The sequence below is a fragment of the Delphinus delphis genome, chromosome 20, assembly GCF_949987515.2.
Source record: "Delphinus delphis chromosome 20, mDelDel1.2, whole genome shotgun sequence".
NCBI lineage: Eukaryota > Metazoa > Chordata > Mammalia > Artiodactyla > Delphinidae > Delphinus > Delphinus delphis.
Window position 1 is genome coordinate 6,669,998 of NC_082702.1, and position 14,807 is coordinate 6,684,804.

The 14,807-nt window shown below is 62.2% G+C and overlaps 3 protein-coding genes across 8 annotated transcripts in view; all 3 read left to right on the forward strand.

Annotated features, from left to right (window-relative positions):
- The window catches only part of LRRC4B (leucine rich repeat containing 4B), a 38,928-nt gene extending 36,570 nt beyond the window's left edge, over positions 1-2,358 (forward strand). For both annotated transcript variants that reach the window (XM_059999730.1, XM_059999729.1), the window contains exon 3: positions 372-2,358. In XM_059999730.1, coding sequence (XP_059855713.1) covers positions 372-2,213 — 1,842 coding nt within the window. In that variant the 3' untranslated portion in view covers positions 2,214-2,358. The remainder of the gene's footprint in view (positions 1-371) is intronic.
- Positions 2,359-5,856: 3,498 nt separating this feature from the next.
- ASPDH (aspartate dehydrogenase domain containing) lies at positions 5,857-8,209 on the forward strand. Of its 3 annotated transcripts, XM_059999792.1 has the most exons (7): positions 5,857-5,983; positions 6,344-6,488; positions 6,747-6,831; positions 6,924-7,073; positions 7,156-7,376; positions 7,446-7,600; positions 8,014-8,209. In XM_059999792.1, the coding sequence occupies exons 1-7, from the start codon at positions 5,929-5,931 to the stop codon at positions 8,055-8,057; spliced, it is 855 nt and encodes a 284-aa protein (XP_059855775.1). In that variant the 5' UTR covers positions 5,857-5,928; the 3' UTR covers positions 8,058-8,209. The 3 variants fall into 3 exon arrangements, with proteins under 3 accessions (XP_059855775.1, XP_059855776.1, XP_059855774.1); XM_059999793.1 differs by lacking the exon at positions 6,924-7,073; XM_059999791.1 differs by lacking the exon at positions 5,857-5,983 and having other exon boundaries at positions 6,055-6,488.
- Positions 8,210-8,517: 308 nt separating this feature from the next.
- On the forward strand, positions 8,518-12,535 carry JOSD2 (Josephin domain containing 2). Of its 3 annotated transcripts, none has more exons than XM_059999816.1 (5): positions 8,518-8,673; positions 9,284-9,443; positions 10,927-11,052; positions 11,955-12,149; positions 12,252-12,535. In XM_059999816.1, exons 2-5 carry the CDS (start codon positions 9,298-9,300, stop codon positions 12,349-12,351), a joined length of 567 nt encoding a protein of 188 aa, XP_059855799.1. In that variant the 5' UTR covers positions 8,518-8,673; positions 9,284-9,297; the 3' UTR covers positions 12,352-12,535. The 3 variants fall into 3 exon arrangements, with proteins under 3 accessions (XP_059855799.1, XP_059855801.1, XP_059855800.1); XM_059999817.2 differs by having other exon boundaries at positions 8,575-8,673; positions 9,281-9,443; XM_059999818.1 differs by lacking the exon at positions 10,927-11,052.
- Positions 12,536-14,807: the final 2,272 nt, after the last annotated feature.

Genomic DNA, 14,807 nt, shown 5'->3' on the forward strand with positions numbered 1-14,807 from the left:
TGATAAACCATCATGGAAAAGAATGTGAAAAAGAATGTGTATATATATTCTTTTTCATATATGGATATGTACATATATTTTCATATATGTACAACTGAATCACTTTGCTTTACATGAGAAATGAACATTAAATCAACTATACTTTAGGGACTCCCCTGGCGGTCCAGTGGTTAGGAGTCCGTGCTTCCACCGCAGGGGATTCGGGTTCGATCCCTGGTTGGGGAACTAAGATCCTGCAAACCACAGGGCGCAGCCGATAAGTAAATAAATGCATACACTATACTTTAAGAAAATAAAAATTTTAAAAACCCTCTGTGGTCGACTCCGTTAGTCTCAGTATCACTGATGGTGTCGCCCCTTCCCGACCCCAGGTGATCCGGACGGACACATTCAAACACCTGCGGCACCTGGAGATTCTGCAGCTGAGTAAGAACCTGGTGCGCAAGATCGAGGTGGGCGCCTTCAACGGGCTGCCCAGCCTCAACACCCTGGAGCTGTTCGACAACCGGCTGACGACAGTGCCCACGCAGGCCTTCGAGTACCTGTCCAAACTGCGGGAGCTCTGGCTGCGGAACAACCCCATCGAGAGCATCCCGTCGTACGCCTTCAACCGCGTGCCCTCGCTGCGCCGCCTCGACCTGGGCGAGCTCAAGCGGCTGGAGTACATCTCCGAGGCAGCCTTCGAGGGCCTGGTGAACCTGCGCTACCTCAACCTGGGCATGTGCAACCTCAAGGACATCCCCAACCTGACGGCCCTGGTGCGCCTGGAGGAGCTGGAGCTGTCGGGCAACCGGCTGGACCTGATCCGCCCGGGCTCCTTCCAGGGCCTGACCAGCCTGCGCAAGCTGTGGCTGATGCACGCCCAGGTGGCCACCATCGAGCGCAACGCCTTCGACGACCTCAAGTCGCTGGAGGAGCTCAACCTGTCCCACAACAACCTGATGTCGCTGCCCCACGACCTCTTCACGCCCCTGCACCGCCTCGAGCGCGTCCACCTGAACCACAACCCCTGGCACTGCAACTGCGACGTGCTCTGGCTGAGCTGGTGGCTCAAGGAGACGGTGCCCAGCAACACGACGTGCTGCGCGCGCTGCCACGCGCCCGCCGGCCTCAAGGGGCGCTACATCGGCGAGCTGGACCAGTCGCACTTCACCTGCTACGCGCCCGTCATCGTGGAGCCGCCCACGGACCTCAACGTCACCGAGGGCATGGCCGCCGAGCTCAAGTGCCGCACGGGCACGTCCATGACCTCCGTCAACTGGCTGACGCCCAACGGCACCCTCATGACCCACGGCTCCTACCGCGTGCGCATCTCTGTCTTGCACGACGGCACGCTCAACTTCACCAACGTCACCGTGCAGGACACGGGCCAGTACACCTGCATGGTGACGAACTCGGCCGGCAACACCACCGCCTCGGCCACGCTCAACGTCTCGGCCGTGGACCCCGTGGCGGCTGGAGGCGCCGGGGGCGGCGGGGGCGGCCCCGGGGTCGGGGGCGGCGGCGGGGGCAGCGGCGGCTACACCTACTTCACCACGGTGACGGTGGAGACCCTGGAAACGCAGCCCGGGGAGGAGGCCCTGCAGCCGCGGGGGACCGAGAAGGAGCCGCCGGGGCCCACGACGGACGGCGTTTGGGGCGGGGGCCGGCCGGGGGAGGCGGCCGGCCCGGCCTCGTCGTCCACCACGGCGCCCGCCCCGCGCTCCTCGCGCCCCACGGAGAAGGCGTTCACGGTGCCCATAACGGACGTGACGGAGAACGCCCTCAAGGACCTGGACGACGTCATGAAGACCACCAAGATCATCATCGGCTGCTTCGTGGCCATCACGTTCATGGCCGCCGTGATGCTCGTGGCCTTCTACAAGCTGCGCAAGCAGCACCAGCTCCACAAGCACCACGGGCCCACGCGCACAGTGGAGATCATCAACGTGGAGGACGAGCTGCCCGCCGCCTCCGCCGTGTCCGTGGCCGCCGCCGCCGCTGTGGCCGGCGGGGGCGGCGTGGGCGGGGACAGCCACCTGGCCCTGCCCGCCCTGGAGCGCGACCACATCAACCACCACCACTACGTGGCGGCCGCCTTCAAGGCGCACTACAGCAGCAACCCCAGTGGCGGGAGCTGCGGGGGCAAGGGTCCGCCCGGCCTCAACTCCATCCACGAACCTCTGCTCTTCAAGAGCGGTTCCAAGGAGAACGTGCAAGAGACGCAGATCTGAAGCCTCCGGCCTGCCGGGCAGGGGGGCACCCCCGGGGCGGGGGCCGGACCGGGACCCTGCCCCCAGCCCCAGCCCCGCACAGGGGAGGTCGGGGCAGGCAGCTCGGAGCCCCACCCGCGTCCGCACCCCAGGGCATCTTGCCCCAGCGAGGACAGTGCGGGGCTCCGGGAATGGAACCCCCGGGGTTCCGGCCTCGCCCCCCTCCCCGGTCGCGGGAGGGGACGCAGGACGGGAGTGGCCGGAACCCTCCGCTTTTCCTCCTCGCTCTCCCGACCAACTTCTCCCGGCCCTCCGCCTTCCGGGGGAGAGAGGAGCTTTTTTCAGGGGTGTCCTCTCCCCTCACGCCCAACAGCCCTCCTTTTACGATTCAGTTTTTGCAGTTTGACGCCTGTCCCCACCCCACCCCCAGCCCCGCCCTCTAAACTGAAGAGACAGCCACGTGGTCAGAGCCTCCCGAGCCCCTGGCCCTGCCCTGGGGGAGTCCATTCCCGGCCCCTGGTCCCCATTGGCCGGGGGCGGGGCGGCCTCAGCCCGCCCCCCACCGTTGCCCCCAGCCCTCTCCTGCCCCACAGACTCTTTTGATACTGAAGGGAGGTTTGCGTCAACGACTACCTGCTCTGTAATTACTTTAAAAAAAAAAAAACACGGAAAAAGTAAAAAAAAAAAAAAAAAAATTTTTTTTTTTTTTGGTTATGAAAGCATGGAGGAGAGAGAAAAGAAAGGGAACATGGGTGGGCAGTAGAACGAGAAGATGGAAAACTCCAGGCCCCATCTGGAAGGTCAGTGGGAGAGCCGGCACCTCTGAGTGGTCTTAGGCCCCTACCCTTTCACCTCCGAGGCCCTAGAGAGCGGCTTGGTCGCCCAGCACGCCTGGCATTAGTGTTTATTCTGCCTGCACCCCTTTTGAGGCATGTACTAGGGTCCTCTCCCCCAACCTCCCACCTCACAGCAGAAACCTAGGGGGCCTGGGGCTTCCCTGGTAGCACGGTGGTTGAGGGTCCGCCTGCCGATGCAGGGGACGCGGGTTCGTGCCCCGGTCCGGGAAGATCCCACATGCCGCGGAGCGGCTGGGCCCGCGAGCCATGGCCGCTGGGCCTGCGCATCCGAAGCCTGTGCTCCGCAGCGGGAGAGGCCACAGCAGTGAGAGGCCGCATACCGCAAAAAAATAAAAGAAAGAAAAAAGAGAAGAAACCTAGGGGGCCTATCTCCTGGGGCTGCCCTTACAAGGTACCACAGACTGGGTGGCTCAGAACGACAGAAATTTAGTGTCTCAGTTCTAGAGTCCAAGGTCAAGGTGTGGGCAGGGCCGCGCTCCCTCTAGAACCTGTAGGGGAGGGTCCTTCTCTGCCTCTTCCAGCTTCTGGTCGCCTCAGATGTACCTTGACTGGTGGCAGTGTCACCCCAGTCTCCACAGGGCATTCTCCCTTGTCTCCACAGCACCTTCCCTCTGTGCATGTGTGTCTCTGTGTCCAAATTTCCCCTCTTTATAAGTCATATTGGATTGGGAACCACCCTACTCCAGTACCACCTCATCCTGGTCATCTGCAAAGACCCTATTTCCAAATAAGGTCACATTCACAGGTCGTGGAGGTGAGCACGCAATTCATCCCATCTCAGAGCCAAACCAGAGGGGTCCCATTCAAGACACTGCCGCGCGGAGAAAGCGGGTCACGTCGAAGGGGGGGGCGAGGAGTGAGCTGGGGGAGGGGTGCGCCAGCTGGGGCCAGCGGAGCAGGAGGGGCTGCACTTTTGTCTTGTTAACTCAGCAGCAGGAGGCAGAGCCCAGGCCCAGGAAGTGGAGGGGGGGCTACGCTGCAGCTCAGGAGGGCAGCTCACACGCAGAGCCCTCGGAGAGACAAAAGCCAGCGAGTGGGAGCAAATGCCAGCAAATGCCAGCGATCGGCTAGGCCACGGGGCAGGTGCTGGTACGGCTGGGGCAGCCCAAGGTACCAGCGTTGCCGCCTCCAGAGGGCCAGGTCCCCGCCCCAGGGCCGCCGCTTCGTGCTGTCTAGACAGACAGAGGCCAGTGGAAGCAGGATGAGGCACTGCTCTGGGCAGACACAGCTGCGGGCACACAGGGCTGGGCCCCCGGGAGCAGCTCTCTTCTCAGCCCCATCCTCCCCTCGGCCCAGACTGGCCCGCGTACAGGCAGGCCTGGCGCATGCGCAGGACGGCCAGGCCCTTTGGAGTCCACGACTGAAGGTGGAGCGGGCAGGAAGCCCCCACGACCCCACCGGGGCCCTGTGTCCTCTGAGAGGGCCTGGACCGGGTCCATGCGCCTGGCCCTGCGCCTCCTCCCTGCCTGTTTCTGCCCCACAGCATCTTATCTCCCCCCACCGCCCCCATCTGGAGCTCTTAAAGCAAATTCTTGCCTTATCACCCGTGGCAGCTGCCTCTGCAGCGACGTGTCTGGGGTCCCTGGCCCTATCTGTCTGGCTTGTCTGCTTGGGACTCTCCTCTAGTGCGACGCCTGGCTCCCCCTCGCTCCTGCTTTCATGCTCTCTTTCTCTCTCGTCCTCTTTCAGGGCCCCCAGATCCTGGTTGCCATGGTATCACTGCAGCGAGTACCAGGTGGTGGTGGGGGGCAGGGAGCCGACACTGCCGCAGTCTCCGCCATTTCCGATGCCAGGCACCCGCGAGGCACCGTGGCTGGGGCTCATTGGGGGGGCACTCGGCGCCTCCACAGGCCTCGCAGGCTTCTCCTTGGCCATGGGAGGTGGGGAGAGCGGAGGGATGGGCATGGGAGTGAGAATATAAGGGGGCGAAAGAGGGGTGGCTGGTGGCATCGTGGCCGGGGGAGGGGAGGATAAAAGGTGAGAAGTCAAGGTGAACAGAAGGATGATCAGGCTGGAGGGAGGGAGGTTCGAGGAGGGGCCGGGGGAAGGGACCCCTCCATGGGAGCTGGTGGGGTTGGGGGCCCACTGAGGCTAGGATGAGCCGAACTCCAGCTCCTGCAGTCTTGTGGGGAGAGGGTCATGACCAGGCCAGGCCTCCCTCGGACCTTGGGGGAAATGAGGGCCTGGCTGGAGACAGAATGGCAGCCAGCCCAGAGGAGTCAGGGGCGGCAGCTGGAGGGATGGAGATGCGGGAAAAGGTGGAGAGACAGCGATGGGAGTGAGAGAGATCTGAGATGGAGACAGAACCAAGGGAGGAAAACACTGGAAGAGGAATGCTGACAAACACGGGTGCCAAGGCACGGGGGGGGGGGGGGCGGGGGGGGAGCGGCCGCAGGGTGGGGACTGGAAACACAGGAGCAAGGGGACAGACAGAGCCCAGAGTCCCCCGTCACCATCTCCTCTCTCTTGCTCCCAACCCTCTCTACCCCAACCCAAGCAGGATGCAGTTTCCATGGCAACCTGGCCGGCCAGAAAGGGGGGCAGGGGACTGCAGAGGAAATTTTCCACATCAGCAGGAAGAGGATGTGATGCAGAGAAGGAATGGGCTGAATACATGGGGGGGGGGTGCCGCACAGGGCCCTGGAACCCCAAAACATCTCGCCCACTGCCTCCTGGGATTCTCATCCTGCCCCCAGGTGGCACCCCCCACACCCCCACCTCTGGGCCATAGCGGGGGAGGGGGAGGGTTCCAGAGAAGCTCAAGGGTCAAATGTCCAAAGTTCAGCCGCTGCCCAAACCTCGTGTGTGGGGTGAGGTGGGGGGATGGGAGGCAGCAAGAAGCTGCGGAGCTCAGACCGCAGGCCGCCAAATCCGCGGGCATGGCTCTCAACACGGTCCCGAGGAAGGTGGGGGTACTGGGCTACGGCCGCCTCGGTGAGTCCTTGACTGTCTGGGGCTTCTTCCCCAGGCCCCTTTCTAGAGCCCCAGAAGCCCCTGTCCTCCACAAACATACTTTTCTTCTGTGTCTTTATCTGTGGCTCGGCTGCCTCTGGCTGACTAAGTGTCTTCCACTCCTCACCGCGGGGCTCCAGCCCCCTCAGGATCTCCGTCCTCCCCTCTCCGAGTCTCTGCCCCCCACCTAAGTTTTTGTGTCCCCCGACTCTGGGTCAATGTACTCCCTCCCTCACCTCTGTCATTCCCTCTCCGGGCCTCTGTCCCCCTCTCTCCAGGTCTCTGTCCCCCTCTCTCTGGGTCTCTGTGCCCCTCTCTCTGAGTCTCTTTCCCTCTCCCCAGGACAGTCCCTGGTCTCCCACTTGCTGACTCAGGGACCAGAACTGGGCCTAGAACTTGTTTTTGTCTGGAATCGTGACCCAGGACGAATGGCGGGGAGTGTGCCCCCTACCCTTCAGCTCCAGAACCTTGCTGCCCTCGGGGAGAGGTCAGTGACCTCGCTGTGAGAGAATGGGACTCTCTGAAGCTCCTGTTCTGGCCTCCCTTAGGTGCTGTGTGCTCTCACGTGATTCCCTTACCCTCTCTGGACCTTGGTTCGCCCAAATGTGAAATAGGACAAGCCTCTGTCTTATTTCCCTTCCCAGGCCAGGGCGAAGAGTGACAGGCCTCCATAGACTCTGGGAATCTGGGGAGGGGAGGTCTGATACCTCTTCAAGGTCCTCGCTGCCTCTCTCCCCTCTCCCAGGCACCCTGACCTTGTGGTGGAAGTGGCCCATCCCAAAATAATCCACGAATCTGGGGCAGAAATCCTGCGCTATGCCAATCTCCTGGTGAGCTCTGTGTCTTCTGCCTTGGCATCACCCCGCCCTAAAGTGGGATCCATCTCTTGCCCTCAGCCCCTCCCTACCTTCATCTGCCCCAGGTGGGATCCCCCTCAGCCCTGGCTGACCAGGCCACAGAGCGGCAGCTCCTGGAGGCCTCGCATTGCTGGGGCCACGCTGTGTTCGTGGCCCGGGGGGCCCTCTGGGGCACTGAGGACATCGCCAGATTGGACGAAGCCGGGGGCCTCCAGGTGAGGGCCTGCTGGGCTCCCTGGGAACCGGAGGGGGCCAACAGAGACCCCCAGTCCCCCCGACTCTGGCTCTCACTTCCAGAGCCTCCGTGTCACCATGGCCACACACCCTGATGGCTTCCGGCTTGAGGGACCCCTGGCTACGGCGCACAGCACTGGGCCTCGCACTGTGCTCTATGAAGGCCCTGTCCGCGGGCTCTGCCCCCTTGCCCCCCGAAACTCCAACACCATGGCTGCTGCTGCCCTGGCCGCCCCCAGCCTGGGCTTCGACCGTGTGATCGGGGTGCTTGTGGCCGATTTCAGGTGAGCGAAGCTGAGCGGGGGTCTGGGCTGGGGCCAGGCCAGCCGGACTGACCACCCTGCTTGCCCCAGCCTCAAGGACATGCATGTGGTGGATGTGGAGCTGAGCGGACCCCCGGGCCCCAAAGGCCGAAGCTTTGCTGTGCACACCCACAGAGAGAACCCCAGCGAGCCAGGCGCTGTCACCGGTTCTGCCACCATCACCACCTTCTGGCGCAGCCTCCTGGGTGCGGCCACGCTCCTCCCCGGCGCTCCTCTCCCCAAGCCCTGGGCTCTTGTGCTCTGCAGAGCTTGGGTCTCAGGCTCTCTGAGTCTGCAGTTCTGATTCTGTCTCTATCGATTCATCTTTATTCCTGAGTCTCCTTAACCTTCTACTACACGACGCTGAATCTTTATAGATCTCTATCTCTGTCCAAGTCTCCTCTCTCTGAGCCTCTGTGTCCCCCTCTCTCTGGGCCTCTAGCATGTGAGTCTCTGTCTACCCCCTAGGTCTCCGTTCCTCTATCTCTGGAATTTGGTCCCTCTCTCTGGGTCTCAGTCCCTCCCTCTAGGTCTCCACCTTGGTCTGTCCCTTCTTCCAAGTGTCTGTCACTCCTTATCTCTCTGTCTCAGCCTTTCATTCCCCGTATCTCCTCCGCAGGCTGCTGCCACCTGCCCTCCAAGCCGGGGATCCATCTCTGCTAAGAAGCCTCCTCCTTCCCAAGAGGACATCCTCATCTCATTATTTACCTCCCACCGCCACCGTCCCGCTGCTGCCTCAGTATCCCCAGACCTCCCTCCTGTCTCAGTAAATATTGGAGACGCTTCTCCCTGCATAGTCTGGTGTCTGATCACTTGTTTCCCTTCTGTGACGCCACGCTTTGTCTTCACACTAGGCATGATGTCATCACAGGGAGCGGGCATACAGAGTAGCAACACCCCTGGAAGCTATCGCGAGAGCCTAGTCACTACATTTCCCATAATCCTTCGAGTAGCAGGGGGCGTGGAAGTGTGCGAAGGAGAGGGTCGCCTCAGGGCACATTTCCGGGACTCACCGCGGGGGCCGACGGAAGTTGTAGTCCCGCGTTCTCGGGGGCGACAGCGAACTTCCGGGCCACGCCGCCCGGGCGTTCCGTGCGGAGCAAGAGCTCTCGCGAGGGTCGCCGGGAGTCGTAGTCCGGATCGCGGGGGCCGCCGGGAGCTGTAGTTCGTCCCTCCTGCCCAGTCACCGCGGTGCTGCCCGCCCTGTTCTCGGAGGCCAGAGCTGCCGGCCAGGGGGATGCGGGAGCCCCCGGTTCGGGGGAACAGAGAGGCAGGCGGGGTGAGGGTCGTTGCCAGGCAACGGGCTAGCGCCACGGTTGGGGTACGGGTCGGGGAGAGGGCTCTGTTACTCAGTGTCCGGGGAGGGGGCCCTGTTGCCAGGTGACAGGAGGAGAGAACTCTGTTGGTTAGTGACAGGGGAGGGGAGTCTTCTGTTGCTAGGCGACCAGAAGAGACCCTGTTACCTAGAGACAGGGGAGGAGCCTTCCTCTATTGCTTCCTCTAAGTAACCTGAGGAGAGACTGGTTACCTAGTTGGGGGGGGGGGGTCCTCTGCTGCTGGGTAACCAGAGAGGAAGCCTGTTACCTAGGGACAGGGGAGGGGGGTTCTCTGTTGCTAGGTGACCACCATAGGGGACCCTTTCACTTAGGGATGTGGCGGGGGTGGTCCTCTGTTGCTAAGTGAGCAGAAGAGAGAGCTTTTTTCCTAGAAATAGGGGATGGAGGTACTCTGTTGCCAGGAGAGCGCCAGGAAAGCAGTCAGTGGCCCGGTGGCCGCTCAGGCTGCCTGAGCCCCCACTCAATGACGGTGCCCCCAGGGCCTGCTGGCAGGTTCGGCTTCCTGATCCCAGGCCCCTGAGTACCTTTTCCCCCACCCTCACCCCCAAGCAGGAGCCGAGGACGGCATGTCCCAGGCCCCAGGAGCTCAGCCAAGCCCGCCCTCCGTTTACCACGAACGGCAACGCCTGGAGCTCTGTGCCGTCCACGCCCTCAACAACGTCCTGCAGCAGCAGCTCTTCAGCCAGGAGGCTGCCGATGAGATCTGCAAGAGGTGACCATCACCCACCCCAACCCCTGGAGAAGCAGGGCTCACAGAGGTGGGGCAACCCACCTGGGTCTCAGAGCAAGGCAGGGGCAGAGCCCCGGGGCTTTCTGCTGCCCCATCCCCTGCCTGGGCTGGACTCTGGGACTCAGAGATTGAGAGTGCCTCCTGCGCCTGTTCACCCCTCTCTCCTCAGCCCCAGAACAGGCCACATCCTTTTATGTGGGCCCTCATCCCCCACTCTCCTCTGGCCTCCCAGCTTCCGGTTTATCTCGTTTAGTCCAGGCTACATAGAGCTCCCGCGATGACCCTGCCCCTCCCCTGCTCTCAGTGGCCCCATGGCTCCCCAGCACCCCTGGCAGAAGTCCCAAGCTCTGCAGTCTGATAACCAAGACCCTGTGTGCTGTGATCCCCACCCGTCTCTGTCGCTTCATATCTCACTGCTCCCCTCCAAGCAAACTCCTCTCCAGTCCCCGAAGGAGCCCTGCCACGGTGCCTCTGGGCCTTTGCACAGGCTGTTCTTTCTGCCAGGCACAGCTTTCTCCTCTCGGCAGCCTGGAATGTTCCTCCTCACTACTCAAGATTTCAAACATCACTCCTTTGTTATCTCTCTGCCAGATGCCCTCCTCTCTGTCCCCACAGCTCTGGCCCCATCATCTCCTAGACCCTTTGTCCCCATCTCTTGCTCACAGCCCTCCCGTGCCCGTGCCCCTGCCCCGGCATCCTCAGGCAAAGTCCCAGCCCCTCAGACTGGTTATTTTAGAATGTATTCATCTCCTCTGTCGTTCAAAACAGGGATCAATCAACTCTTCCATGGCAAGGCCATGCTGGAGACCCAGAGATGAGTCCGCTATGAGCCCTGCGCTGAGGGAAGCCAGGGAAACAGATACACAGAAAAAGAATACACAACTTTCCCCTCTCCGACCCCTCCCCCTGCCCTGCCCACCAAAGGCCCAGAGACAGAACAAAGGTGCCATTGTCCAGAGGAGGCAGAGCCCAGAGAGACAAGTGGTGGTGGGGTGGGCCTCCTGGGCTTGGGGACAGCTGGACGAAAGGCTGGGGGTAGCAGCACAGGAGATGTGGTTGGGGACAGGTGGCTGCAACGGGTGGGATGGGCCTGAAGCCAGGAGGCCAGCAGGGGACAGGTCTGCAAGGCCAGGCTGGAGGGCTGGGGCTCTCTCCTGGGGTGACGGGGGTGCCAGGAAGGGCTGGGAGCAGGGGCAGGGCCGAGGCAATGCTGGGTGTAGAAAGAGCCCCCAGGAGGGGGAGGATTGGAAGCTGGGGCAGGGACAGGGCACACATCCTTAAGGCCAGGGCAGAGAGGGCACGGGGACAGGAGCAGGGCTTGGGGCTGAGTCACGGGGATTGAAGAGAGGGAAGAGTCCCAAGGCTGGGTGACTCACGGACCCTGGGACTCTTTGGCTTTGTGGGGGAGGGGGAGGCCTTTCCAGGGAACCCCCAACTCAGGAGGCCCTGACCACCTCCCAACCAGGTTGGCCCCAGACTCCCGGCTGAACCCCCATCGCAGCCTCCTGGGCACCGGCAACTATGACGTCAACGTGATCATGGCCGCCCTGCAGGGGCAGGGCCTGGCCGCCGTGTGGTGGGATAGAAGGAGGTGCGACCGAAAGCACTGTGTCCTGTGTGCTGAGCTTGGCACAGTGGGTGCGGTGTGATGGTGGTCAGTGTGGGACAAAGCAGGAGGAGGGGATGGGTGGAAGGTTTGCATGGGTGGGTCATGGACGGCTGGCAGGTCGATGGTCAGTGGGATAGGTTGATGGTAGCTGGGTGAGTAAATGCATGGTGAGCGGGCGGCTGGATGTGCTGGGGAGGTGGTTGGGTGATGGGATGATGTGAATGGTTGGGTGGCTGAGTGGTTGAGTGAATAAAGGATGAACAGCTGGTAGGCAGTGGTTACCAGATAGGCGGTCGGGTAGACGAACGGATCAATGGATGGATGCGTGGATGGAAAGGATGAATGAAGAGTTGGGTGGACGGTGGAGAAGCCGCTGGGCTGCTGGCTGGCTGCTGGTTGATTGAATCAGTGGGTGGATGATGACGGGGTGAAGCGTTGATGGGCTGGATGGTGGGTGATTGTTAGATGGCTGGGAGGCCTGGATGGGTGAGTGGGTGGGCAGGTGCTGTATAATGGATGGATAATGGGTAGAATCAGCAGTAGATGCGTCAGGAGCGGATGGGGAGTGGGGTGGGTGGTGGAGTTGTTGGGCGCTTGGATGGATGGAGGTAGGTGCATAAGGGACGGGTAATGGATGGACAGGCAGATGGTGGATGGTGAAGGGGGAGTTGCCGGGTGGGGGGTGGCTGACTGGGAGGTCTGGGTGGGGAGGGGGAGCAGGTGAGTAGAAGGAAGCAAGGGGTGGGTCGGTGGAAGAGAGTCCCTGGGTGGGTCGCGCAGCCACCGCTGCCACCAGCCTGGGCCCCCCACACCCGGTAACGCCGGGCTGGCGGGCGCCTGCGGAGGCCGGGCCCTGACCGTGGCATCCCTGCCCCGCCATGCAGGCCCCTGTCCCAGCTGGCGCTGCCCCGGGTGCTGGGGCTGATCCTGAACCTGCCCTCGCCCGTGTCCCTGGGGCTGCTCTCCCTGCCGCTGCGCCGGCGGCACTGGGTGGCCCTGCGCCAGGTGGACGGCGTCTACTACAACCTGGACTCCAAGCTGCGGGCGCCCGAGGTCCTGGGCAACGAGGATGGTGTCAGGTGAGGAGAGGGGGTGACTCCAGGGCTGGGCGCCAGACGCCCCTCCCCGGGGGGCACCCCCAGGCACCCCCCAGGCCTCAGTCTCCCTGTTTCTCTGCCCAGGGCCTTCCTGGCAGCCGCGCTGGCTCAGGGCCTGTGCGAGGTGCTGCTGGTGGTGACCAAGGAGGTGGAGGAGAAGGGCTCCTGGCTGCGGACAGACTGACCCCGAGGAGGAGGGGACCACGGCCGCCCGCGGGCGTGGCCCCCGCGCATCCACATCCAGTTCCCAGCGCCGGGGGAAGGGCCAGGCCCCGCACCTCCTGGACCCAGCGGAGGTCCCAGCCCCTTCCTCGCAACGCCCCCGCCACATGCCACTGCTGCCTCAATAAACCAGATGGATGATTTGCTCTCAGCCTGGCCTGAGTCTCACTGGGGGCCCCTTTCCTTCAGTTACGCTGGTTTATCAGAGAGACCCAGGCAGGCCTGGCCAGGATCCGAGCTCTCTGCCACCTCCCGGCTTGGTCACTCATCTCTCGGGCCTCAGTTTCCCCATGGGGGTGGGCCCAGGGGAAAACAATGCAAATGCCTGCCCTCTCGAGGCACCTGGGAGAGACCAGGAGTGAACAGAGAGACGCAGCCCAGGGTGTTTAGGGAGATAAGCCCCAAGGAGAAGGAGAGGGTTTACTTCTTGACTCCCAACTCATCTACCAACTGCAGTCATGGCCCCAAAAGATGTCCAGATCCTCATCCCCGGAACCTGCGAATATGTTCAGATGCGTGGCAAAGGGGAACGGGAACGAAGGTTGCTAATCCGCTGACCTTAAAATCGGGAAATTATCCTGCATTGTCTGAGTCGGCCCGATGTAATCCCGAGGGCCCTTAAACGTGAAGCGAGCACGGGACTTCCCTGGTGGTCCAGTGGCTAAGACTCCACTCCTCCACGGCAGGGGGCATGGGTTCAATCCCTGGTCAATACCACATGCACGGCGGTGCAGCCAAAAAAAAAGTGAAGGAGGTAGGAGAGGAGAATCTCAGACATGACTAAGGAAGCAGCATCAAAGAGATGCTACACGGAGGGGGGCGCTTTGAGACAAGAGGGGTCATGGGCCAGGAAACGCAGGCAGCCTCTAGGAGGTGAAATACACAAGGAAACGGATTCTCCCCCAGGCCCCCAGAAGGAACTAGCCCTGCCCACACCTTGACTCTAACCCGGTGAGACTCATTTTGGACTTCCGACCTCCAGAAATGTAAGAGAATCAATGTGTGTTGTTATAAGCCACTACGTTTGCTAGAGTAGCCAGGGAAAGGAACACCAGGAAAAGGAACACAGCGTAGAATTCCTCAGGGCAGTGGAAGGTGTTGCTGAGGAGGTGTTTGAGCAAAGACTGGAAGAAGGGGAGGGAGAGAGGCAGGCACGGAGAGGTCTGCAGGAGAAGCATTCCAGGCAGAGAACAGGCAGTGCAAAGGTCCTGAGGCATGCTGGTGTGGCTGGAACTGAGGGAGCGAGGGAGAGAAAGGGAGGAGAGGTGACGGAGGGGGAAGATGGTGGCCAGTGGGACTTGAGCAGAGGAAGGACAGACTCCCACTGGGTGTCCTCCCCACAGTCTCCCCTGAGCAGCCCCCATCCTGTCCTGTACCCTTCCCCCAGGGCCCCCTGTCCCTCCAGGTCTGGCCTGTGCAGCTGGATGCTTGCCCTCCTCAGCTCTCGGGCTGGGAGGAAGACACAAGGGGATGGATGTAAAGACCCCCAGTCCCAGTGGTGGGGTGTTTTAACAGGGGTCCCATGGGACAAGGTGGGGGGCCACAGGAAGATGAGGGGTCCTGGGGGAGCTGGCTGAGGGGCGTTCTCCAGGGAGCCAGTGGGAAGGGAGGGAGGGCCCATTCCAGAATTAGAAACAGCCCAGATTGAGACCTGGAATGTTGAGGGAGATGATTTCTCCAGTAGCTATTTGAGGAGGTGATAAAGAGATAAGGGTGGATCCTGGCAGGTCCACAGCCCACAGGGCCTCCAAGAGCAGCTGAGGGGCTGGACCTGGTCCAGGGCAATGGGTAGGGCTGTGAGCAGGGGGGCAGGTCGGTCCTGAGTGCGGAAAGACCCTCTGGGGCCACGTGGGGGAAGGCTGGAGGCTGGGAGGCCCAGGAGGAGGCTGAGGGTCCCAGTGGGAGACACGTGGGGGAAGGCTGGAGGCTGGGAGGCCCGGGAGGAGGCTGAGGGTCCCAGTGGGAGAGGACGAGACAGGGCCTGAGTTCAGGACCCTGGGGGCAGAGTGGAGGTGACAAGAGGATCAGGGCAGGCTCTGGGGGTGGGAGACGGGCAGGGAAGGAGGACCCGGTGTCTGGCCCTGGGGGACAGATGGGACCGAGGGAGGAGGAGTGGTTGTGGGGGACATGCTGAGCTCAGGGGGGTGTAAGGAGTGTGACAGGCCGGGTGACATCAGGGGAGGAGGACCAGGGTCAGGGACCCAGGAGATGGTTTTAGGGGTCATGGGCCTAAAACTGTGAGGGAGGAACATGGGCAAAAGAGGGGGCCCCCACTAGGTGGCGGGCAGATATGGGGGACCTGGAGGCACAGGCAGGGCCCCGCTGGGGGCGTCTCCCCGGGCCCGCCTCAGGCTGTGCTCCACCCAGACAGTAAATTCTGAGAGGGACACAGGAAAGAAGGCGGGAGCAGGCGCCGGC